Source organism: Mchenga conophoros, linkage group LG6 (assembly GCF_057382185.1).
Source record: "Mchenga conophoros isolate Kocher_MC1m ecotype Shallow Benthic linkage group LG6, M_conophoros_male_GT1.1, whole genome shotgun sequence".
Lineage (NCBI taxonomy): Eukaryota > Metazoa > Chordata > Actinopteri > Cichliformes > Cichlidae > Mchenga > Mchenga conophoros.
The window spans coordinates 41492183-41518883 of NC_140531.1; the positions used below are offsets into that span (position 1 = coordinate 41492183).

At 41.4% G+C, this 26701-nt stretch overlaps 1 protein-coding gene across 1 annotated transcript in view; it reads right to left on the reverse strand.

Moving 5' to 3' along the window:
- The window catches only part of sorcs3a (sortilin related VPS10 domain containing receptor 3a), a 240608-nt gene that overhangs the window by 144655 nt on the left and 69252 nt on the right, over positions 1-26701 (reverse strand). Inside the window, exon 2 of the mRNA XM_085278118.1 lies at positions 1573-1640. Coding sequence (XP_085134244.1) covers positions 1573-1640 — 68 coding nt within the window. The remainder of the gene's footprint in view (positions 1-1572; positions 1641-26701) is intronic.

Genomic DNA, 26701 nt, shown 5'->3' on the forward strand with positions numbered 1-26701 from the left:
ATTTGGCATCTGCAGAAAGTTTGACAGAACTGGCGAGGTCACCTACCTGAGAGGACCTTTACATTGTTTTCCTGAAAAATGTGACACGTCATGACAATCCAGATTTGAAAATAGCCTAGATGTAGTTTCAGCTCACGAGGGATGTGTAAGCCATCCTTTTTTCAGTGTATTTTTCCTTTTTACAAGCGCTCTTGTCTCACGAGTTTGTGTGTATGCGTGTTTATTTTATTCCCAGTCGGGGTGAAGAAGCTGAGTACATCAGATAATATTTCAGAACAAGAGCATGGCAAACAACCTTCTCCACCTGAGTGCCCCGTATGACTGTGCACGACACTAGAACAGTGTGTTCACAGGAGCAGGTGAGGACAGGACAGACGGATCGCAGATGGGTGGGAAATGTGACACTGATGGTTCAAAGGTGTAAAAGGGCACAACTAAAGGGCCAGAACGGAGAAACGTTTGTGTTGTGATTTTAACACAAATTGTGTTTTCTCAGATTAGCTGCCTGCTGCTTATATTAAACTATCAAATAGCCAAAAACATCATCACAGAGCTATTTCGACTCCACACCACAGCTTTCAAACCATCTACTAGGGCTGGGCCATATCATACTGTTCACGGTAATACCGGTATAATGTTGGGCAACGATAAGAAAATGAAATATCGCGATAGAATATGGGTCAAACGCGCGTGCCTTTGTTTTCATACGCACATGGCGGAAAAAATCATGGCGGCAACGGAGAATGAGAAGAGCGAGAGCGGATCGTTGAATGAAACAGATGAACCAGAACTGGTTTGTAAAAATGCTGCAGCTTCACTGGTGTGGAACTGGTTTAGCTTTCGTCCGTCAGATACACAACAAAGCACTATTTTTGGTAGAGCATGCTAGCGGGCCGTCGTTATTACCGTATTGTTTGGAAAATACGGCACACTTAAAATCATCCTTTGATTTTTCTGAAAATCCACAGAGCCCCTTATAATCCCGTGTGCCTTATGTATGAACTCTGGTTGTGTTTACTGACCTCGAAACGATTTTATGTGCACGGCGCTCGAAAATCTGTCAAATGTTTCAGTACGGCTTTGCTAAGCTACGAAGCCGCACCGCTTGATGGATTGTCGGAGCATTACGGCTATCGTAGGTGGAGCCTCGCGGAGTGATAGGTACTGTGCTTCAACATAATGTTACCGTATTGTGTGTGTATATAACCTCTTTTTAAGTTTTGTGGATATTATACATGGTTATGCTGAGGATATGTCGGCCAGTTTCCACTGGAAACGCCTTTTGGTTAAACTGTCAGCGAGGAATTTGCACTGTTACATTTTTATATAACTTTAATGCACATAAAAAAACAGCTGCTTGTTTAAGTGAAAATACATTCATGTGTTTTCTTTTTTTTTTTGCACTAATAAAGTTGTGGAGTTGTAAAGTATTTTGTCTCGTGTCAGTTATATCGTCAGTTATATTGTTATCGCAAATTTTCAAATGTATATCATGATAAATATTTTCGGTCATATCGGCCTGCTCTATCATCTACTTGTAAATATTTTATAGATAAAGTCTCTTGTACTCACCTCCAAAGTGTGCTCTCAGTGACGCTGCCGATATGAAAATCGTACAGCTTGGTTAGGATCAGGATCACCTGAAAAAGAGGGAATGTAATTGTTAGAATCTTTTTATGAGGCGGACAAAGCGATTAATGAATTCTTTACTGTAGCAGAATGGCGACTAATGCATGAATACAGCATCCCAGATTTAGGATGGCTTAAGAGGCAGAGCACTAATAATAATAATAATAATAATAATAATGGATTGGATTTATATAGCGCTTTTCAAGGCACCCAAAGCGCTTTACAATACCACTATTCATTCACTCTCGCATTCACACACTGGTGGAGGCAGCTACAGTTGTAGCCACAGATGCTGACAGAAACGAGGCTGCCATATCGCGCCATCGGCCCCTCTGGCCAACACCAATAGGCAGTAGGGTAAAGTGTCTTGCCCAAGGACACAATGACCAGGACAGAGAGCCCGGGGATCGAACTGGCGACCTTCCAGTTACAGATACGCTTCCCAACCCCTTGAGCCACGGTCGCCCCAATTGCCTGTGAGTTTTTACTGAATTCAGTTTTTGCTGATGGATCCTTGGACACTCCAAGTCCAGTGTTGACACACATCAGTTTGTTCAGAATGCTCTGCTGATTGCAAACACAGTGATTGTATGCAAATAAAATGAATCACAATGCTATTAAAGTCACTGTAGCTTGGAGTTGTTTCATTTATAAGAGTTGTTAGTTACGTCAGTAGTTACTGATATACAGTGGGGCAAAAAAGTATTTAGTCAGCCACCGATTGTGCAAGTTCCCCCACTTAAAATGATGACAGAGGTCAGTAATTTGCACCAGAGGTACACTTCAACTGTGAGAGACAGAATGTGAAAAAACAATCCATGAATCCACAAGGTAGGATTTGTAAAGAATTTATTCGTAAATCAGGGTGGAAAATAAGTATTTGGTCACCTCAAACAAGGAAAATCTCTGGCTCTCACAGACCTGTAACGTCTTCTGTAAGAAGCTTTTCTGTCCCCCACTCGTTACCTGTATGAATGGCACCTGTTTGAACTCATCATCTGTATAAAAGACACCTGTCCACAGCCTCAAACAGTCAGACTCCAAACTCCGCCATGGCCAAGACCAAAGAGCTTTCGAAGGACACCAGGAAAAGTATTGTAGACCTGCACCAGACTGGGAAGAGTGAATCTACAATAGGCAAGCAGCTTGGTGTGAAAAAATCAACTGTGGGAGCAATCATCAGAAAATGGAAGACATACAAGACCACTGATAATCTCCCTCGATCTGGGGCTCCACGCAAGATCTCATCCCGTGGGGTCAAAAAGATCATGAGAACGGTGAGCAAAGATCCCAGAACCACACGGGGGGACCTGGTGAATGACCTGCAGAGAGCTGGGACCAAAGTAACAAAGGTCACCATCAGTAACACACTACAACGGCAGGGAATCAAATCCCGCAGTGCCAGACGTGTTCCGCTGCTGAAGCCAGTGCATGTCCAGGCCCGTCTGAAGTTTGCCAGAGAGCACATGGATGATACAGCAGAGGATTGGGAGAATGTCATGTGGTCAGATGAAACCAAAGTAGAACTTTTTGGTATAAACTCAACTCGTCGTGTTTGGAGGAAGAAGAATACTGAGTTGCATCCCAAGAACACCATACCTACTGTGAAGCATGGGGGTGGAAACATCATGCTATGGGGCTGTTTTTCTGCCAAGGGGACAGGACGACTGATCCGTGTTAAGGACAGAATGAATGGGGCCATGTATCGTGAGATTTTGAGCCAAAACCTCCTTCCATCAGTGAGAACTTTGAAGATGAAACGAGGCTGGGTCTTCCAACATGACAATGATCCAAAACACACCGCCCGGGCAACAAAGGAGTGGCTCCGTAAGAAGCATTTGAAAGTCCTGGAGTGGCCTAGCCAGTCTCCAGACCTCAACCCCATAGAAAATCTGTGGCGGGAGTTGAAAGTCCGTGTTGCTCGGCGACAGCCCCAAAACATCACTGCTCTCGAGAAGATCTGCATGGAGGAATGGGCCAAAATACCAGCTACTGTGTGTGCAAACCTGGTAAAGACCTATAGTAAACGTTTGACCTCTGTTATTGCCAATAAAGGTTATGTTACAAAGTATTGAGTTGTATTTTTGTTATTGACCGAATACTTATTTTCCACCCTGATTTACGAATAAATTCTTTACAAATCCTACCATGTGGATTCATGGATTTTTCTTTCACATTCTGTCTCTCACAGTTGAAGTGTACCTCTGGTGCAAATTACTGACCTCTGTCATCATTTTAAGTGGGGGAACTTGCACAATCGGTGGCTGACTAAATACTTTTTTGCCCCACTGTAATTCCAAGTACATTCAAAGAAAAAGATGCAGATTTAAGTAGCTTTAGCTTTTTTAATGATATCAAACAAGAGAATGTTATCACTGTGAAAGATATTATTTTGAAATCAAACTGACAGAAGACCCCAGAGAAGAACCACTACATGCCGCAGTTATAATGTGCCCTGTCTGGGTTGAGCACACCTCAGGATCCCTAGAGATGTCGCAGAGGAGAAGACTGTCTAGCCTATCAAGCTTAAGCTGCTGTCACCTGTGGTGAAAAATTAATGCAGAGATTAAAAGGGCCTCCTTTTCAAAGAGCTATTCTCCAGTTGTAAGCCTTATGATCCCATCATTTATGACCCCAAAAATCAATAAGTTTTAACACAAGAAGCATCCCTGAGGTGATTGCTGAAAGGTCTTTCTTCCCTCAAAAGGTACATACTGTAAAAAAAAAAAAAACATTTATGGTATTTTGAATACTCTGCAACACTGGTTAGGAAAAGACTACAAGGCCCTGGAAGTGTTAGCATGTTGCTAGGTAGTGCTTTGCATAATTAGCGGTGTTTGCCACTTTCAAACTTCAAACTTGATGGAGCACGCTGACATTCTTGCCCCTGTGGAAAAGTCTGATCCAACAGTCTCTGTGTTCACAGCTTTGGTCTGGGCTCTTTTGGAGAGATAATCAGCAGGCAGGGCACTATGATAAGCACTGTGCGAGTCCTCAGAGCACATCGCAAGATGAAGGACTAGTTTGCTGTGACAGGATCAGTGGTCAGCTGTGATACTCCACGCTAGAGTAAAGGATCATAAATCTGTTGCTCAGGGACAGCTGGGCTGTAATGTCAGAGGAGGAAAAAACACTGTTCATTATACTTAACCATCTGGTCCCTCTACTTATGCTCACCTCTGGGTTACAGAACGCAGTCAAAAGATTTCTTTCATAGGAGAGCGAGCTCCTGCAATTGTCTTGGATTTATCACACACTTGACCCGACCTCACCGGGAGCCAAGCTCCTTTTACATAATAAGATGCTACTTTCACCCGTCAGCACACGTGTTTTTCGTAGCTGTACTGTTTTCCTTCTGACTAAATGACTATTGCTCCTTCTCATTAGCATCCATGTCTCTTGTTAGCATTCCCCTCCCTGCAACAAGCTTCTGCTTGTTTAAAGCAACCTGACAGGCCTGACTTGAGTCATTTGGCTGGGAGGGGGTGAAGGAGGTGTGGCCTTGACTCTTTTGACAGAAGTCAGCAATTGAGGCTAGATAAGCAGAACTTAGTAAAGAACCAGTTTCTTGGCTCCCCTGACCTCCTGTAGTACTTGTGTTCGTGAAGCTCGTGAGGCCCGCAGACTTCAAGGACCTTTCCACCTCTGGCCGAGCCTCACGCTCCCCACAAGCCCTATGAACGAGCCAGTCGCTCACCAGAGTCCTTGGATGGAGCTTGTGTGAAGATGTGCCACATGCCCAAGGGGTCCTCCTACTAACAATGCGAACATACAGTTCAGGCCAAACAAGATTGCAGTCCAGTGAGAGGCCAGTGCTGCATAGGAAGAAGATGGATTCCTGCCATTCGGCTCCACAACATCGCAAAACTTGGTCTTTGTGTGCATTAACATGATTATCTTTGTTAGAAGAGCACTCATGCTTCCCACTCTAGACATGCATAGATCTCTGCATGCTCGTGCTTCTGTGGGCTTTGTGCTTCTGAGATGTGTGGCTGTGTCCGCTTGGGGGGGTGACACACACAGACACGAGTTGTCTCATCACCACATGACAGTCTGAATTTGAAATTCACATTGAACAACTGGCAGAAAAAACAAACAAACAAAGAAAGTACTTTTGTCCTTTCAAATATTTCTAAAGCAAATCTTGCTATGTGTCTCAAAAACATCTTTTCAGCCAGCGTTAAAGAGAGTTAAAAAAAATGTTTAATGCATTAAGCCTCAGCCCAGGATAAGAATAGCATGTGGATTTCAAAAAACACCAGTCACTGTTTATTTACACACTTGCTCGCGAGCGTTCACGGTCTTTGTTGAGGCGCCGGGTGTATTGGAAGGACAAAACCGCAGCAGGCTTGAGAAACGTTTGACAGGGTGTCTGTATTTGAAGTGCACTCTCCCCTCGTGAGTCCCCAGCTGACGTGCTTATAGAATCAAAATGTCAGTCACATTACCTTTGGATTTGCCTTGTTGCCTCAGCAATTAACCAACTGTGGTGAAAACATATTATTAGCAGAACTAAATGTCCCCCTTTCGTCATCCACAGAGTCAAAGTTCCAAACACAGTCTTGAATTTTGGCTCAGCTCATAGCATGCCAATGATGCTATTAATTGCTTTTCTGAGAAAATCTCAAGCGTTTGCGGAGCAATAGATTAATTATGATCGTGACCTGAAGAGCCGTCACCTTCGATGTCAGGTAAAAACACAAGGCAGCATATCAAGTCTAAATTAAACCTGACGTTCTATAAATAGCAGTGCGTGTGTGTTCATTCGTGCTGAATGTAGTAATTACAAGGAATGGTAAAGCTAACGCTGCTGGCATCTACATTGGACTCATCGTAAGGAAGACACGGTGGGTTCAACTTGCCTTTTTTAGTTTACCTAAACCAACCTTTCTGAAAATAAGAACAGCAAATGAAAATAAACAGACAACATTCGAGATTTGATCTTTCCCCTGCAAACAATTTATATCATTTTCTTAATTGTGCTTTTTAACACTTCCCAGAAACTTGGGACTGGCATCAAAGTAACAGATTAAAGCAAAACAAAAGATTTCACATGGAATCTGCTTCCAAACCACGTGCAACTTCCAACAAACAGCTCTTCAGACATTTTTGTACTTTGGCTCAAACTGTTTCAAAGACATCAGTTTTGTTCGCTGCAGTTGGAACAAAAAGCTCTCTGTGGCTTTGATTTCAAAATGTCATGGTACTCCAGTATTGACAGCCTCACACATCTGAAAACAAGCTTTTAGTCTGCAAACAAACGTCGGGATGGTCGACACTAAAATGGCAGCTGAAACCGATCATTATCTAGAAGTGATTAAGCTACCCCGCCTCTCAGTAGCATGTCAACGGCTGAGCAATTACGTTGTCAATTGGTGAGAGCTGTTTATGAGACACAATATCATCTGGTAGCATCAGAACTACAACTTGACATCAAGGCTGAGCTAAAGAAAACAAAAAAACACTGAATTCTTTGTCGCAATTTGGAATGACTGTGGCAGAAAATGAAGCCATCGACTTAATGGTAAGTGGATAAATACAGTGTATGGGCCATAAATGGAGACAGAGTTGAAATAAAGACGTGGGGCAACAATGGAGAGTATCTGGCCCCAAATGTCATGTTTAGCTTTTGTTATCCCGCTAATGACAGAGCAGGCTGGGCACTATGGACGAGTATCTGTAGACTCACCCCTCTGGTCAATGGATCAGGTCACAAGTACAGCCAATAGATCATTTTCAGATTGTCATATAAGATAAGATAACCTTTATTAGTCCCACACGTGGGAAATTTGTTTTGTCACAGCAGGAAGTGGACAGTGCAAAAGTTATGACGCAAAAATTAGAATACAATAAGAATAAATACAGTACACAGCTGTACAGAATAGAATAAAATAATATACTATATACAGTAGAATAAAATAGAATAAAAATATACAATAAGATAAAAATAGAATACGAATGCTATATACACAACTGAGTAAAAATACAACAATGCCAGAAAAGATTATTGCACTTAGTGTTATTGCACATGTGTGGATGTGTGTGTGTTTGTTCAGTTAAAGTCTTGGAAGTTATGGAAGTTAACATACGACAGCTATGGTAATCAATGTTGATGGTAATCAATAACCTTCTTTTCTTTATCGTCTTCTGTAGAAAAAACTACTTCTATTGAGAAAATATGGGGAAAAAAAACTCAACTTTGAACAGACAGTATTACACTCATTCATAAACCCAACATCACGACCCAGTATTTGTGTTTCAGGTCCTGGATTAATATTCTTAGTGTCATTCATGTTCTCCCTATTTGCCTCAGTGTGTTATACTCTTAGTTTCTAGTCTCTAGTTTTCTCTCACTGTGCCTTCCCCGTGTTCCACGTTTAGTTACTCTTGTCTCCGTGGTCTAAGGAGCTTGGAAAGAAAAGCGTCTGGATTCTTTAAGACGTTTCACCTCTCATCCGAGAAGCTTCTTCAGTTTTAAGAGCAACTGATGGACAGTCCCAGATTTTAAGGACTATGGGAACCTTAGGCTGCGATGACCTGGATGACTGAGACCTTTCACAGACATCTTGTCTCTTTGTTTCATATTCCCTCTGCGGCCTGGAGGGCCGGTGTCCTGCTGGTTTTAGATTTCACCCTGAGTCAACACACCTGAATCACATGATTAGTTCGTTACCAGGCCTCTGGAGAACTACAGGACAAGTTGAGGAAGCCATTTAGCCATTTGAATCAACTGTGTTGGATCAAGGACACATCTAAACTCTTACAGCCCTATGCCCCTAGTAGGTCTCTGAGGTCTTGTGGTCAGGGCCTACTTGTTATTAAGTATACGAGACTGAAAACTAGGGGTGATCGAGCTTTTGCTACTGTGGCCGCCAGACTGTGGAATTCTCTTCCTCAGAGCTTAAGATCTGCTGATTCACTGATTACTTTTAAAAAACAGCTAAAAACACATCTTTTTAAAATTGCATTTTGTTAACTTTTGACTGTATTTTGTCTTTTTAATCTGTGCCTATACCTTGTAAAGCACTTTGTGATCTCTTATCTAGAAATGTGCTATATAAATAAAATTTTACTTACTTACTTACTAAAGCCTGCAGGACACCGGCCCTCGAGGCCTGGAGTTGCCCACCCCTGCCCTGCCTTTGTGATGGTCTCATGTTTCCTGTTTTATTTTGATAGTTCCTTGTCCTGTGTTCAGTGTATTCAGTTCTGCTTTCTCCTCGTCTCGTTATGTCTGATTAGTCCCAGCTGTGTTGCCTTACTGTTTCCTTTACTCACTCGTTACTGACTTGTGTATTTAAGCCCTGTGTTTTCCTCTGTTCGTTGTCGTGTCATACTGCCTCATTGCTCTGGGTTTCCTCTGTGTTTCCTGATAACTCCTAGCTCTGTGTTTCCTAGTTTCCAGTGTTGGTTTTGTTTTTCTCTGTTGTAATATTCTGCGTTTTTGCCTTTTTCAGTCGAACCTTTTGTTTGAACCGTGTGTTTGAGACCTAACTCTGCCTGCCACAGCCGTAACACGACAGCTAAATGTTTTGACCTATTTTAATATCCATTTCTTTTAATTCCAATTCTTATTTCTGTGAGTTGTAGGTGAGTCACTGGCTTTAACGGTTTCAGCATCTGTACACGGTTTCTGGAAGTCAAGTCAGACGTGTGGCAGAAAGCCTTGAGCCATCTCAGAACTGCTACAGTGCCAGACCTCCACATCGGCCTGAAATAATGTGAGAAGGAATGCACTTGAACCGACGTTAGACGCACCTTTAGTATCTGACTCTGCCTCTATTTGTACCATGCAGTGCAGGCAAGGCTAATACCACATGTGCATGTAGAGCACACAAATCCATCATTATGCACCTGAAAGCGCTGGCTACAAAGAGAACAAGGAAAACACTCAAATCTGTTCAAGGCTAAAGGGTCTTAACATCCATCCCAGTATAACAGCAAAGAAACCAAGGTTTCTGCTGAGGCTCCCCTCTGAATTTTGCAATTATCTAATCAGTATTAGGCACAAATTAAATACATGCAGCACTTTGGCGATGAAGGGCAGCAGTGGATGAAAGGAAGGGAATTAGGATGTAAAATGAGTTGTTTGCTTATGTAAATGCAGACCACTAGAGTATGCTGTAGCTGTTGATGTGTTGTAGTTTCATCAAGGCCACGTCGGGGAGAAGACTGTGTTACTGTGCCCCTTCTGGACATCACTCACTCTGCTCCCTCGCAGCTCTGTCTCCTTCTCTGTCATGTTGCCTCTCATGCTTCCTGTCTCCACTGCACACTGAATCATTTCTCCCCTCCTCTTTCTCTTTTCTCATTTATTCTATCCTTCTTGTGTCTTTCTCTTGACTCTTCTTCCTCACCAGCCGAATCTTTGTGTTTTCCTCCAAACTAAAGCCCCTTTATCTCTGTTTATCTGCACTGTTCTTCCGTGGTTTTACTTACCCCTCTTGCCCATACCTCTTATCTTTATTCTCCCAGTAGTTTCTCATATTCCCTTCCTAATGTGCCCAAGAGTCTGCTACTCACCTTCACTCTCATCTTTTCTGTCTTATCTCACATCCAGATTGCCCCACCAACACCACTCCCACCCATTTCTTTTACTTTTCCATGTCTGCTTTGTTTTCTTTCCTCCTTCTGTTTTCTCGCTGATTGTTCTGAGCCGAGCAGACAGGCATTGCCTTTGAGATGTATATAGACAGAATGCCTAATTAAAATCACTTTAAATGTAGTGCTTGTCAAACTGTAGTGATGGCTGTGAATTTAGTGTGCTACTTAAAACACCTCTTCATTCCTTCATATCGTTGTTGCTCTTTAAAGTCATTCCTAATCAATTTTCTAACATTCGGCTTCAAATTTGATTAATCACTATGCACTCATTAGGCACTCGCTGTGTAAGATGACAGCTAATTGATCTTTAAAGCTGCAGTGATCAATAAATACTTTTTTTTTTTAATACCAGCATATCGTGTGTGTGTGTGTGTGTGTGTGTGTGTGTGTGTGTGTGTCCTTAGTGAAAAGCCTACAGACAGAATATCATCTAATTGGACAGGTTGTAAATATTCTACATATATTTTGGTTCATACTTGTGATTTTTATGCTCAAACTCAGTTTTCATTGACCTTTCATCCCAGTAATTATTTTTAATACAAACTGATGGATATATAGGAGCATTTCACTTCTGTAGGGTTTTAAAAATTTGGGGGGGGGGCAGCGGGCTTTGCCCACATCAGAATATTTGATCGGTTGAAAATGTGTAGAAGAGTGATCGTCAGGCTCATGTGCAACCCCAATGACATATTTTGCATTGTTGCATTTTCCTGAGAAAGCTGCACCTATAATATCTATGTTGTTTTTCCTTCTATATTTGCATTTAAAGGTCTACTTTTCATGCGGTACTTGAGATTATGCTCTTCACTGGGTCCTTTTGCATTTCCTGGTACAAAAAGTTTCAGCTTGAGCAGGAAACACGGCATTCAAACAAGCCAGGATCAATGTGGCGCTACAAGGTGGCATAAAGGTCAATTGATAAACCAATCAAGCAGTCTGCACGGGGGGAGAGACTGTGAGCATATCTGCTTTATCACCTCAGCTGGACTTTGAAACTGTGGAAGGAATAACCTTTCCCACACACTGAGATAAACCTGTCATATATGCTGTGCATCCCCCCCCTCCCGAAGAAGCAAAAGGAAAGTTTTAGGTGCTGCTATTTCACACGAGCACACTATATCCCACCTCAGCTTCAAAGACTTAAGATAGAAACGTTACCATAACAACCACAGTCTGTGAAGCAGCTGCAAATGCTCGCAGAACCACAGCCCTTCTGGATCCACGGTTTATTCTAGAGAAATGCTTCAGAAAGGATTAATAATTTGTCAGAAGCAAAAATATTCTGGCACAGGTGATATGGAAATCCTGAAATATACCAATTTCTTTTGCTTGCATTACTTTTTGCTGCTTTTGCCATTAGCTGGCTGAGTGTAACATTTCCTGCCATTTTGAATGATGACTGTGCTGTCAGATAATTCATCTAAGAAGTAAATAAATAAAGCAGCGACAGTTTGTAAGATTCAAATCAAGCAGCATTTTCAAGTATCTCTTGGCATCTTTTTCATCCTCTTTGAAGCATCCCAGGATGTTGTTTGCTGGACAAAGACATTTCCAAGGTGTACACTATGACATCATTTCAACACCTAATTAGACTCTAAAAATATCTGCAGATTCAGAAGGAAATCTACATCATCTTAAACACGCACAGGGATAATTTCCTCTCTTCAAAGCGCTTGGTTTTATAGAAACAAAGCTTCAATGTTATTAATAATCTCCATTTGCATCGGGTTATTTTTGGCTTTTTTCACGCAGGACAGCAACCATTAAGATTTCCTATTTGCCCGTTTTTCTTTCCCGTAGTGCATCTGTCTCTCGAGCCAGTTCTGGAGGAAGTCAAGCGAAGCAAACGCTATCTGGCTGGCCGTGAAGCCTGCACTGGAGGTTAGCGCTTATCACGGTGCAAGCAAGGGTGCAAAAAAACAAAGCCTGTGTAGACTTTTTATACTATATAACAAAGGAGGACAGATAGAAAAATGGAAGCAGCGTCATTTCATTGACACAAAGACACAGACTAGCCACGCATCACACTGAAGGCACAGAGACATCCTACAGTCTCATGAGCCAACACTAACTATACAAAAAGGAACAAATGTAAAGCTATAGCACTTTATCTTTGACACTAAAAAAAGAGCAGCAAATAAGTTCAGTTTTCTTTGTTGTACTCCGTCAGTTTTTTCACATCTTATCATTAAATACATTGGAGGGTTATTCAGTGGGAACCCACTGTGACAATCTGGAAGATGTTCAAAGAATTTCCATTTCTCTGAGGGAACTATTTTTACAGAAAACGTAGCCCTGCATGTTCACTAATTAGAGAGCGGGGCAGTAGCTGCTGTGTATATGGGAAGCAAGTAAAACATCATGTTGAAAAATAGATTGTGGCACAGGAGTTTGGACTATCAGTAATCAGATGCTGCTCAGTATGTCCTGTAAATATGTAAAGTATTGTTCACGAGAATGTAACAGCTGAATCGTCCAACAGGAAAAAAGGGAAACGTATCAAGATAAAGGTCTGAGATGAAATGAGTTATTAACGCAGACCCAACACTACATTAAAACCACTGACAAGTGAAGTGAACAACATGGGATCATATTCCCACTGTGCAAGTTTCAGCTTTTAAATACTGGGTGCTTGGATTCATGTTGATGTTACCTGGACAGGTAGCATTGACCTGAACATCAAAGCAAAGCAGCTCCTCACTACTCCAACAGCGTTGTTCAGCAGTGGGTTGTAGAACAAGACACCAGGATGTTGAAGCTACTTCCAAACTTTTGACATCCCAATCGAGTATTCATCAGAAAGGCCTAAACAAATCATTTAAAGAGTTTCCTAAAGGATGCTTTCACACAGTAATTAAGAGTGGGCATCAGTGATGTGGTTAGAAAGTGTTTCAGTTCTTTGCAGCTATGTTGGGAAATCAATGCCCCCGTTGTGCTCTGTGCCCCACGGGGGCTCTATTTTGTTTCCTGTTTTATCTTGTGTAGCCACAATTGATTTTAACTGCTATACAGATGATACATGACTATATGTCACAGCAAAGCCCAACACAGATGCTACATTCATTCTAGACAAGACCGGATGGTTGGATGGAAAACAATTTCCACTTCTGAATTACTCGTTTTAATTGAATATGATCAGCACGGCAAACAACCACTCGTCTGAGCCGGCGCTGTTATCCAACGATATTTTAACCTACATTCAGCTGTTAGTGTTTTTGTTTAGCTGAGTTATTTAGTCAAAATTAGGTCATTCTTCTCATTTGCTGACCTAGAGGTCATCAATGCTTTTACATACTCCAAACGTGATTACTGAAGCACACTTTCAGATTCAGATTTAAACTGACAATAGACAAAATGGCAACAGCTCCAAGCCTTTAGAAACACACAACTGTGTCCCCGATCTTTCCCAGACATAAGTTTCTGTATCAGTCTGATCTGACATTTAATGGTGTTTTTACATAATGTACATAATGCTGGAAAGAGCAAGCAAGAAAACAGAGTTTTATTGTTTGGGGAATTCAGAGATTCAGTGTCACATGTCTCCCTGCATACTCTAACTGAACTCTGATACTTCTAAATCAAATATCCTGCTGCATGCTACATGTAAGGAGCGGCACCAATCGGCACACAGCCAATGCTTTTTATTCCCTTTTTCAGACAATTCAGAGCAGTTGAATTGGCCAGATAGGATTTCTTAAGTGAACTTTCCCTTTAAAACTTAACAGAGACCATACTAAATATCATCCATCATTCCATCTGTTCATTACTTTGGCAATTAATAATAATTATTAGGTTGTATATGCAAGTATGCATACTAGTTTGCTTTTAATGTAAAGTAGTATACCTAATCTTAACCCTCTCAGGCTCAAATTAAACTTTTTGTTGCTAATGCACAACCACGTCCTGCAGTGGTACTTCGGAGTAAAACAAACTCATAAAACATGTATGTGGGGTAATCAGGTTGTTAGTTTTTAACTGTTGCAAATCGGCAACGCCTACCTCGAGAGGGTTAAAGTTCTAGTTCAATTTAAAAAGAAGTATGGAGGTTTTTTCCTGACAGAATTATTTTCTGTTTCCTGCCAGAAAGAACCAGGTGTTCTGATGGTCTATGGATCAGAAGTGACAGACGTCTGACTGTGAAATGTATTCTGTATTAGACTTTTTTTGACAAAAACGGGCCAGTTTTTTTGAGAATTAGTGTGAAAAACAAATCACGAGTGAACGAGGACGTGAGAAACTAGATGGGAGTCAGAGTGGGAGGGGCCATGTGCTCATCGCAGCAACCTTTCTCATAGATGTTTTAGACAGAGAGAAATATTTCTTATATCTATCACAACCAATTAGCTTTGATCCTCAGAAATGTATAATCACTCCAACAGCAGGGCGCCTTACACGTTTCCAGCTACCATTAATTTAATCAGTCATCTTCCTCAACAGCAGTGCTTCTCAGTTATTTTCTGTTACACCCCCTTTAGGTAGAAGAAGCCTTGGTCTCTTGTGTTCTGGGGGCCTCTGGATGTCTGGAGTTTTGATCTCCTCCATACCTGCTTCATGCCCTGGAGGACGGGGCTGTGGCCCCCCCACACCCTCTAGCAGATTATTACATGAAGGAACCTTTTAAAAACAAGCGTGTCCATGCTCACAGGTGTACACACGGGTGATCACACCCACAAACTACACCCTTTTTGGCTCCTACCTCAAAGCACACTGTGTTCTGTTGATCTTATGTGCTGCACAATAATGTTTAATATTTAGTATTTACTGTCATATTCCCATATATCATTGTGATGTTGTTACTCTTGTTCTCTTCTGCTTGTTTTCTTTTTTCTTTCTCAGCAGGTGATCCAGGTGATTGATAGATGCATTTTTTTTCTTTTTCTGCTCATTCTGTTGGTTTTTGTCTTTTGCCCTTCTCCCCCGTCCCTCTTCTCAGCTGTTTCTCTTTCCCTCTTTCTTTCTCCCCTTCTTTCCCCCAGTCAAGTCTGTCCCGTATTCAGCAAGTGAAAATAAAATAAACAATAAAAGGTGAATCAAATGGACCATTACGGCAAGGCTGGGATGGTCCATTTGGTAAAGTAAATCCGTTGGGCATCTTTCTTTGCCTTTAGACAACAATTCTGATGGCAAAAGAGCCAAACGGGACAGGCAAAAGAAAAAAAAAAAAAAAAGGTAGAAGAAGCCCCGCCCACTCTACCCCATGTATATAAATAGTATCATTTGTCTATTAAATCGTTATTGTAACTACATCTCTGCATAACATTGTATCCTTATTAAGATTAAAGTTAAAACAAAGAAGTACAAGTACATTCCTACAGCAACCCTGAATATGCATTCTCTCTTTGTTTCCACATGCACATCAAGTCTGATTGCAGAAACATATTTTGCTTCATTCAGCAAACGAGTAACAGGAAAAAGACTCTGTCGCCTTAATCTTTTATCTCTGAACTAATGTTCACCACTCTGGTGTCAGCAGGAACAGAGAGCAGTAGTGAGACAGAGTTTAACTGTCGCTGCAAATCTTCACTGAGGTGACACAATATGGGGGCAGGAGGACAGCTGATTAACACCAGGCTACAATTCCTTTTAATGACATTTTTCCATTGAACAGTATATAGTGATGGCGTGGCGTCAGGGGTGAAATGAGAAGGGAAAGAACACAAAGAACTGCTCAGTCGCTGATAGCATATCATGAGCGAACACAGGTGTGCACAGCTCAATGCTGCAGAAACGCTAAAAGGCTGAGAAGTGAGCTTTGTATAATTAAAACTGCAGTATGTCGTCCTATCAGGGACATTATGCCATCCATCAAGCGCCTGATCCGTTGGATTGGCTCGACACAAGCCAGCATGCTGATAGCTCGTGGGCTGCTTACATTGACATATGCTGTGACAATGCTGGGTTAGCAGACACTGGGGTGTGGTGCTGATGCCACTTCAGTGCACCATCCATTACCGTTATGCCTTCCACCTGGCTGATCGACCATGTTTGGGGGATCATTCAAGGCCACAGAGGATTTTTTTTTTTAAGTGGTGAGGAAACTTGACAGCACAGATAAAAGCCAACTGTGTGCTGGTCTTTGCTCCATCACTTATTCTTTCTGTTTTCTGTAAACCTTAAACCTCAGTTTCTGTACTTTGAAGAAAAACGCTGTACGTTAGAGCACTTTTATAGCAATGTTACCTGCTCTGTGATGCTATCCTCCTTAGCCCTTTGACAGTCTGTTAAGACAGGAGGTTTGCTCCTAAACTTTTACATTTCCCAGTTGTCTGTGTTTTGCAGGTAACATGTAAAGATCTTCATCAAATATAAACTAGTGTTTTTATTCCAAACTCACTTATTGTATAATTTCGTTGTTTATACTACAAAGTAGCTTCCATATTATTTTTTCTAATTTTAACTTAAATCAATCGATTATGTTATTATATGAATAACAACAGTGAGGTTCACACCCATGAGTTTGGGAAAGCTTCTAAATTTGAAAGTAATTACTTTTCAAGTGATACATTTTCTACCTTAGTTGTTATAAATTGGCATCCTGGAAACACAATTACAATGTTCACATTTTGGACAGAGAAGACAGATGGCTTCTTTCACTCCTCTTTCAAACCATCTATGGCTGTATCCCAATTCAGGGTGTGCAGCCTTAAGGGCCGCATTTTAAGGCCGATTACGTCACAGCGACGCGACGAAGGCTGTCCCAATCCAAAGGCTGCTCGAAATGCGACCCTGAAATGCGTCCTTCATTTCCCTGAATTTTAAGGACGTGGCGGTGTAGACTTCGTGGCCCAACATATCCCAGAATGCATAGCGCGGCGGTGGGGGTGGATAATTTTGCCGAAAAAAAACGGCGGATGAGGGGCGCCCGAAGAGTGAACTTTAAGTAAGTACTGAATATTATGTCACTTATTTACGTGCAAATGTTTAATAACGCAGAACATTAAAACATTACTGTTGGCAACATGTCGGCAAAGTCATGTGACATCAGTGACGTTTGTACTAACTTGGTTTTAAAGCCTTTACTTTAAAATATACGCCGTTCAATAGCTGAGCTTCATCTCACAGAGAATGATCAAAGCTCATGTAGAAACAAACAAACAAATGAACAAAAGATTTTCTCCTTCATCTCTGTCAAACAAAGCTGTATGACACGTTACCAGCTGTTAGTCATGGTTGTCATGGTTGCTAGGCAACCTGGGCAGCGCAACGGAGGCTAGACCGTCCCATTTCACAAGCCTCGCACTTCCGGCCTTAGCGGTCTTTGAGTACGCGGCCCTTGAGGATCGTTGAGGCTGCGTCCTTTAAGGCTGCAGACCCTGAATTGGGATACAGCCTATGTCCACTGTGAACAACCATCTTTGAACAGAGGGCGGGGCTTACCACACCAACTGTCTGCCATCTAGTTTTGAGATCCCTTCCCAGACGCCTTAACGCCCACTCACATCCAGGGTCATTTGACCTCAGTAAATCACATGATAGGGTGGGGTTAGGTGTCACAGTTGGTTCACCTGACAACTTGGCTGATTGTGACCCACACCTGTTTTTACACCTTGGCTCATGTGATTAGGTAGAGGATCAATAGGGGGCCCACGACCCACCCGGGGACACTCCCATAGGGCTTAAATCTGGGACTCTTCACCAGTTGCTCTTAGAACTGAAGAAGCTTCTCGGATGAAACGTCTTCAAGGAAACTTAAACAAGTCCAGACGCTTTTCTTTCCAAGCCTTTCCGAAGCCTTTCTTCTTCTAACGAGAACATTTAGAACCATGTGAGTAAAAGTCGTTGTCTCACTATTAATGCTAATCTGATTTTAAATATACAAGAAAAAAATGAATCAAAGGCCACATCTGTTGTTGTGTCAGTATGGACTGCTGTGCTGGTACTGCAGCAGTTTAAACTGTGGATGATAAATACTTCGCTGATATAACATGAACATCACTTATCAGAAGATTTTTTGTTGTTGTGGCGTCTCAGCTAATGGACACTGTTCTCCCCAGAGCGATGCTGCTGTCCTGGGAGGAAAAGAAAACTCTTCCTGTTCTGTATTCAAGATGGCACTCCACAAGAAATATGAGGAATGGGATGAAGTAAAGAGGATTTATGCACCTAATGGGAAAATGACACATGATATGAGGTAGTAAGGACTGGAAAACAAACTGGCAGCTTATGCAGATCCTTTTGTAGTGTTGTGTTCTGCTCTTGGATTTAAACTTTTTTCTACTCAGAGAAAACCACTGACATGGAAAAAAAATACATTATTGTCAAAGAAAAAAAGAGCTCAGTCCATTTCTGTGAAACAGCCCCATCAGACTGCATAGTTCCACAGAAAGCATAAACTGTCACTGTGGTGACGTTCCAGAGAGACAGCGCTGCTCGACGTGCTCGGACTGGAGCTTCAGAAAGCCTGAATGTCTCAGCTTATCATCCGGTGCCATCGCGGGTCACCGGCAGAGTGCATCACTTTGTGCCAACAACAGTAGCCCGACAAGCAAAACAGTTGGTGCCATGTGTTGCATGGCATGATTCATTTTGACATGCCTGGCATCCAACGTCCTCACAGCCAAGCCTTTATAAGTGACTCATTTCTGAGAGTCAGCTCGGACTCCTCGCTGAGGCCATCTATGGTCTGCCAGTGCTGAACAAAACCCTAAATAAACACTGGTGGCAAATGGAAGATTTACTCCGACTGGGCTTTTTTTAAGCCTGAGTGATGCAAACAGTCTGTCACACTACAAACCATAAATCTGACCATTCTCTTAAAAGACAATGAAAAACATGTAGCAGTTATTTTAATCTGTGAAGACCAAACAAAACAGAAAGCATCACACAGATATAACTAACAAGAAGTAATGTGATTAGAGCGCTCTGGACGTGCTCGTAGGTGGATAATATATTCTTTGAATAGAGCTGGACTTGCTGATTAATTTACTGCAGCAGTACCATGGTGGCAAGTCCAGGTTTAGCTCCAGATATAAAGGTGGTGTCAATTATCTCTTATAACTCTCTGCAAGAAAGAAAATAAGCATGTTTAACAAGTTTACAGCTTTTTATTTTACAGGATAATGTTATCATTTGAGGATTGAGAGGCGTCATTAAGAGAGATCCTCAGCTCGCTGAGATGATCGAATTAGCTTAGTGAAAGTGTTAAGTATGGATTTAATACACAAAAGATGTAAATGACATTTCTGCCATCTTAGCTTTTTGAAACCATATCTCACAAATGCTTAACAAATTGTGACGGACAAGTCTTTAGTCAGTAAGTATACTCTGTTTAGCATCCCCTTATATGCTAATGAGGCTTCACCTCCTGCTGTCCATTTATATATATTTTATTTATTGTTTACTCTATTTAATTTGTAAAATATGTATACACACACACACACACACACACACACACACACACACACACACACACACACACACACACACACACACACGCACACACACGTAGAAAAACATATTTAGTATACACATCCAGTAATGCATACACTCTTATATTGTACTTGTATTTATTGCTCTCAGATTTAGCCATTCTTATATTTTGCTTGTTTTATGTTATTGTATTTTTTGCACACCTCTGTTGCTTGTGAAGCTCGCACACAAGAATTTCACTCGCATGTACTGTACCAGTGTACCTGCACATGTGAAAGTGATTTGATTTGATTTGATTTGATGTGAGAAGAAAAATGCAGTTTTAAGGCAATTTTGCTGTCACTTTTCAGGCTTGCGAGCTGTGTCCATCTTTTAACAAAGTCTTTGATCATTAATAAAGAAGGATAACGTGACAGTCAGCTTGAATACCTCCTTACGGCTACAACATGATTGTGGAATGAAAATGAGCCAAACTTAAAATACACCATCCATCCATCCATCCATCCATCCATCCATCTTCTTCCACTTATCCGGGGCTGGGTTGCAGGAGGCAGCAGCCTAATCAGAGAAGCCCAGACCTCCCACTCCCCAGCCACCTGCTCCAGTTTGTCCAGGGGAACACCAAGGTGTTCCCAGGCCAGCCGAGAGATATAATCCTTCCAGCGTGTCCTGGGTCTGCCCCGGAGCCTCCTCCCAGTGGGACATGCCTGGAACACCTCACCGAACCACCTCAACTGGCTCCTTTCGATGTGGAGGAGCAGTGGCTCTATTCTGAGCCCCTCTCAGATGGTTGAACTCCTCACCCTATCTCTAAGAGGCCAGCCACCCTTTGGAGGAAGCTCATTTCTGCCGCTTGTATCCTCGATCTTGTCCTTTCGGTCACTACCCACAGCTCGTGGCCATAGGTGAGGGTGGGGACTTAGATCAACCGGTAAATTGAGAGCTTCGCTTTTACGCTCAGCTCTGTCTTCACCACGACATCGCTGTGGCCGCTGCACCAATCTGTCTGTCGATCTTCCCGCTCCCGTCTCCTGTCATACTTAAACTCCTCCTCCAGTTTACAATACACCTGCAGCTCGAAATCTTTTAACCACATTTTTTCTTTCAATTTCTTTTCTTTTCCTACCTTTTAAAAAAAAAGAACTTTTACACTCATGAGATAACAATTCTTATTCTTTCCTAATTGGTTCCAAAGAGAAATAAACCCCATTGTGATATCAGACAAAAATGTCACACTTGTTACTCCTCGTTCCCTCCATCAGTCTGCAGTGCGTCCACTGTAACTGACTTATTTCCTTGCAGGGGGGGGGGGGGGATTCTTCCTAACCGTTCTCGACCAACAAACCTGACATCATTTTAAATGTGCAGTCATGCCAAAAGGCTGCTGGTGTTGCTGAGGTTTTAACAAGGCGACCGCTTTTTGCCCTACTGGTGATTCCCCAAATAACCTTTTCTAGGGACATTATTCAAAATCTCAATGACATAAGAATTTAGAGTTCAATTCAAAATTTAAATGTAATTTATCATTACATTTATAAGATTAAAAAAATCACCTTTTTTTCATTTTCACAAGATATTCTGATTTGTCTCATTTAATAATTTAACATTTCCTTTCACAGCATAGAAAAGAGATACTTTTTTTTAAAATCATGCATTGCTTGAATGATTCACTTCTCACATAGGAGAATAAAAAAGACATTTGAAGCAGCCTTTATATATCAGGCCAGGCTTCAGTGCAGCTGTGAGAGACTTTCTGTAAACTGATTAGAGCAGGAAAAGGTCACCCAGTAGCCTTGGAGAAAAAGAGATAAAAGCCTGATTGGATTGGTTCATGCTCTAATTTTGACCATCACACTTTTCACTTAGTTATTTAATTGAGCATAGAAGCAGGGAGACGATGAGCCTCTATGCTCGTTTCATTCTGTCTCCGAATGCTGCTGAAAAAAAAAAAGAGCAGACTTATCAAAATGGATTAGAAGTGCCAGGATCGCTGTGTTCATGTGATGCACAATGTGCCCGAAAGATGGAAATTGATCACAATCTATAATGAAGTTTTGTAAGAATAACAACAACATGAGACATGAGTTCCTTATCAAGGGTAAAAAGGGAAAAGAGAAGTCAGCTGCACATGAAAAATTAAATGCAGCAATATCAGACTGGTGTTCCCAGCACACAGTGTTTTATGAGCAGTCAAACGTTCTTCTACCTACAGCAGTGCAATTCATCCACAGCTCGGATTTTATATGTTGGAATATCGACACGAGCGAATCAGATGATTTCAGGCGGGGCGTTCTTTGTGTAGAAATTTAATTACATCTTCCTTTTTTTAGTGATAATTTACGCTTTGGGCATGTATTAAAATGATTTACAACAGTGGAGCATCTCTGCCTGGTTTTGTAAACAGCAAACAGTTGTGTCAGTTAATGACAGTGAATGTTTGTGTCAGCCTTGTGTAGTTACGTGTTAGAGGTTCATCAATGAGGAGAACATGGTTCACGTCCAGGCTGAGACTGGCTGAGACTGCTGTTTAAATGACAGACCAGACCATCGCTAAAGGATACCTTGTGTACACAGGGACACGCTGCAGGTGTTGATTAAATGTCATATATATGTGACACTAGAGGAACGAGAACGGGTTGGTAATGCACACGTTGGATTATTTGGGTATCGGGGTTTCTAGACAAGTTAGACAAGATCGATACCGCTCTCATGTCAGCGCTTTAACTTTTGAGGTAAAGGTGGAAAGTCAATTAGCTTCACATAAACACTGGAAGCAAAGGGAAACTGCCAAGCCAACTCCAGAGTTCAAAGGTATGCTAAACAGCACTTTTAAGCCTCAGAAATGACTCAGGGCTGAAAATATTTTAACATCCAACACACTGACTTCCTGGAGTCTCTGTAAGGAACCAGTGCCATTCTCTGGTGACATTTACAACTTAACTATCAGCCTTAACCCTGAATGTTGAAAGAAAAATTAAAAACTGGAGTGTTTATTGAACCTTCTAATAATAATAATGGATACTTTATTGATCCCCATGGGGAAATTACTTGTTTTTCTCTGCATTTGACCCATTCACTCAGTGAAGCAGTGGGCAGCCCACTAAGCAGGCGCCCGGGGAGCAGTGTGTAGGGACGGTACCTTGCTCAGGGGTACCTCAGGGTAGCCGTTAAGTGGATTCGAACCGCCGACCTTCCGATCATGGGGCGACCACTTTACCTACTGAGCTATCCCTGCCCCTTCTGAATGAAAAATAAATAGATATCAATTTGCATGTATGAGTTTTCATTTTGTATAGTTTTTGTGCAATTTATTCCTCAAATACATCAATGGGGCTCGGGGTTAAAATCTAAAAAATCTCGTATCAAAGATGATACACCAGGGGTGCCTCTAGTGTTTTTTCATACGGGTGGCCATATGGGGGCCAAATATTGGGGTGGCACACCAAAAACAGAGTTTCCAGTTTTATTATGCTGTTGTCAAATGTAGGTTACTGAAAAATAATTATATGTCACGTTAATTTCCCGCTATTAAAGCTGACATCACTGAAAATGGGTACATATGAAAACTAAAAAAGATTTTGAAATCCATAATAATCTGTTTTAATTAATTAATTGATTGACTGAAAGTCCCGACCGCCGCTTTAACCCTTTAGAGCCGATCGGAGCGGGCACGCTCTGTTATGCGTAACTATTTTTAAATCCCGGTAGCACTGCAACCACGTAAGCTAGCGCAAAAATTTTTTTTGCATATGAAACCGGAGGAGTTGTACTTACATATTGTGCCATCAGCTTGTCCTAGGTCACGGTTTCCTTCCACATAAAGCTTTGCAAAAACTGCATAAAAAGCGCTTGCAGGAACAAAAACATAATATTCCAGAAACACGCTTTACCGATCTGATCAGCTGTTCAAAACACTTCCTACGCGAACTTTTGCATTTCCGCCATTACCTGGCCGAAACCGGAAGTGACGTCATTTTCGCGGAAATGTAGTCTTTTTTGCGATCAGGGCCTCAGGGCCTATACTGCTCTTTTTAAAAGTTATCTTTGACTTTATGACTTTCTGTGTCGTTTCTGGGATTCTTAGGACTCATATTGCACTGCTGGAAATAGTTTATTTTGATGCATATGCTGCTTTTTTGCAAATTTGCAGTATAATATTTATTTTCGTTTTTCCTGCAGTGTATAAAAATTGGTGTATTTCAAAAATAAAACTATGAAGACACTCAAAATAAATTTCCTGTGGTGGGAAACTATTTTGTGCAACTTTTTTGTATTTACAGTTTTGAGGGATAAGCCTCTTAAATTTCTCTAACTACAAATATATGTTAAAAAATCAAAAACGATTTTCAATTTTTTTGTAGTTTATTGCACTTTTTTGCAATTTATGTAATTACTATGCACTTAATGAATACATATTATTAAAATCTGGGCTATGATGGTTGTATTGATGTATAGCAACTTGAAATGCTCCCAAAAATGGCTCCACAGCATGTAAAAATATAATATAAGCTCTGGCGGACTTGGTTCTATGGTAGGTCTTAAAGGGTTAATGATTCTCAGCCGAGCGGAGCACGAGCAGCTTAAGATTCACTGCCCCAGAATGGAGTCGGCTTTAAGAACAAACTTGTTCATGAAAGAGAAATAATCATTAAAGCACGTACGAGTGGGAACTGCTGCCTGTCTCTGTGGTGGCCCTGAGACGCACCAGTGATCTGTCCAGGGATTGGCACCAGCTTTTCTGCGACCTGATATGGATCAAATACCTGAAAATAATGTGGTAAACAATTCTATCAGTCACTGAGGTCAGCAGTTCCCTCGCTGGAAATAAGATAAGAAATTTCAAACCCCACACAGAGTGTTTCAGAACCAACTAGCAAAATAATCTTTCAGCTTCACACTTATTCAAAACAGTTTTATCTGCCTGTCAGGTTTATTAGAATTATTACCAACATGGGACAGTCATGCTTTTACCTGTATGTTTGTAATTTGCTAATAAAAGGGTTGATATTGTTGTGTATATAATTATTTGTAGTTCTCTGATCTTTAGCAACCTTTGCTCTGTTTGCTGAAGTAAATGTGATTTTCTCTTATTGTTCTCGTAGCACGTTCCTTAAATATTGTATCATTTCCATGCTGCAGAATCCTATCTGAAGAGTTATCTTTGTTCTCAGCATGAAAAGCTCAAAAACCACTCCACGCCGCCTGTTGTTGCAGGAGCAGAATCTACTTTGTTGCCTTGATTGCAGAAAGGAAATAAAGGATCTTGTATTGACGCAGAGAATTAGGACCATTAGGTCTCATTAAGAGACTCAATCAGGACCTGCTTGTGTGCTTTTCCCGATATTCAGCTTGATAGGGAAGAAGCCCGAAGTGATCGTTACAAAAGAGTAGCACATTCTGTCAGCCCCTGAGACACAGTGAATGCTGCCCAAGAATTTCCAATTTCTTAAGCCACTGAGATGGGGAAATATCCCCAAAAAAGCACCAGGCAAAGCAATCTTGCACTACTCGTGCTGCTGCTGTTATTGTTGTTGTTGTTGTTGTTGCATCATGGGAAGAAATAGAAAGAGAGGGAGATCAACAAGAACAAGGTAGGAATGACTATCCATTTGATCTTTTCTGTTTTTTGAAATTGATCAGCATTACAGAAAAGCCTTCTGAATGCAAAATAAGATGGCTTATGCGTGTGTGTGTGTGTGTGTGTGTGTGTGTGTGTGTGTGTGTGTGTGTGTGTGTGTGTGTGTGTCGGGGGGAAAGTCATTTTTATTCATGACTGTGAAGACACCAACATAGTTTTATGGAGTGTTTTCCTTCATGCTCGTCTTTTGCACGGAGCTAAATCGAAATGTTAAAAGTGGAACTTCACTCTGTGCTATAGTATTAAACTTTTGCTCTTCAGCTGTTTCTCCTGGCTGCTGTTCTTTTTCTATCCAAACCAGCATACGCTATAAATAGGGATCCTCAGAAAAGCAAGGTAATAAATGTGTCAGGATTTTGCAATGAAGAAGGATGCCTTTGCTGTTAAGTTCTCCATTGGGCTGATGTATCATTGAGGTTGAGCTCTCATTATCAACTCCAAGGATTATAGGTCCTAACTCTCTCAGAGGAGAGAACTGTCTGCACTTTGTGAATCAGGTGCAATTCAGCAGCACAGATACTCTCTCACGGTTAAAAAGGGACATATCTTCTTCTGCCTCTCTGTTCTCTCCACCCCTCCCCTCTCCCCTGCATTTCTTCCTGCCGTCTTTCCCCTCTTGGCCATTTTCCTGCCCCCTATCTCTATTGCCTGCTTTCATTTCTTTCATGCTGTCTAAAAGTTCAGAGCTTTCATTGACTTTGCTGACTCTCACCAAGCTCTGAAGACCACTGGAGTGCGGACTTCCAATCCTGAAGCTGACATCTCTTCTCAATTAAATCTGGCACCTTAGCTGCAGATTGTGATGGCTTTTGTGGTCAATTAAAGGAAGAAGGGTCCCGTGTAGAAAGGCTCGGAGCTACAGCTATGCTGACGATTGTCTTGGATCTGACCAAATGTGATATTTAACAATGTGAAATTCCATTTCCTCAAACGTGCACGTTACATCTAAGTGTAATAAAAGTGAACATACTTTGTGCCAAGTCAAAGTTGCCTATAGGCAAAAATTATAGCCCAATAGCTTTTCTTATACAGCAGCCATCGTTAACACAATTAACCTAAAGTCTGGGTCCACTGAAGCCACGAAATAATCCACAGATTACCTCAAGTTATTTTGCAGATACATTATCTGACAGGTAGGAAAAACAGATTGTCAACAATAATCGGAATCCTAGGAGGACTTTGAGGAAATCTAAGAGGACTTTGTCAGGTTCTATTCCAATACTAATAATGAGTAGAAGCAGTGATTGATATTTTATCTGCTACAAAGCGTGAGCTCTTTGGGGTCTCCAGAAAGGTTTTTCTCATTTCTTTATATTTTGCTTGCTGGGAGTCAGATTTACTACCAAAAGTGATCTTGAGCAATAATTCTCCAGCTTTCCAAAGGTCAAAGTTTCTCTTTGTCACTAAATTTCGGTCCAGTCCTTGTGCTGGACCATTTACCATTTTCAGTGGATTCATTTA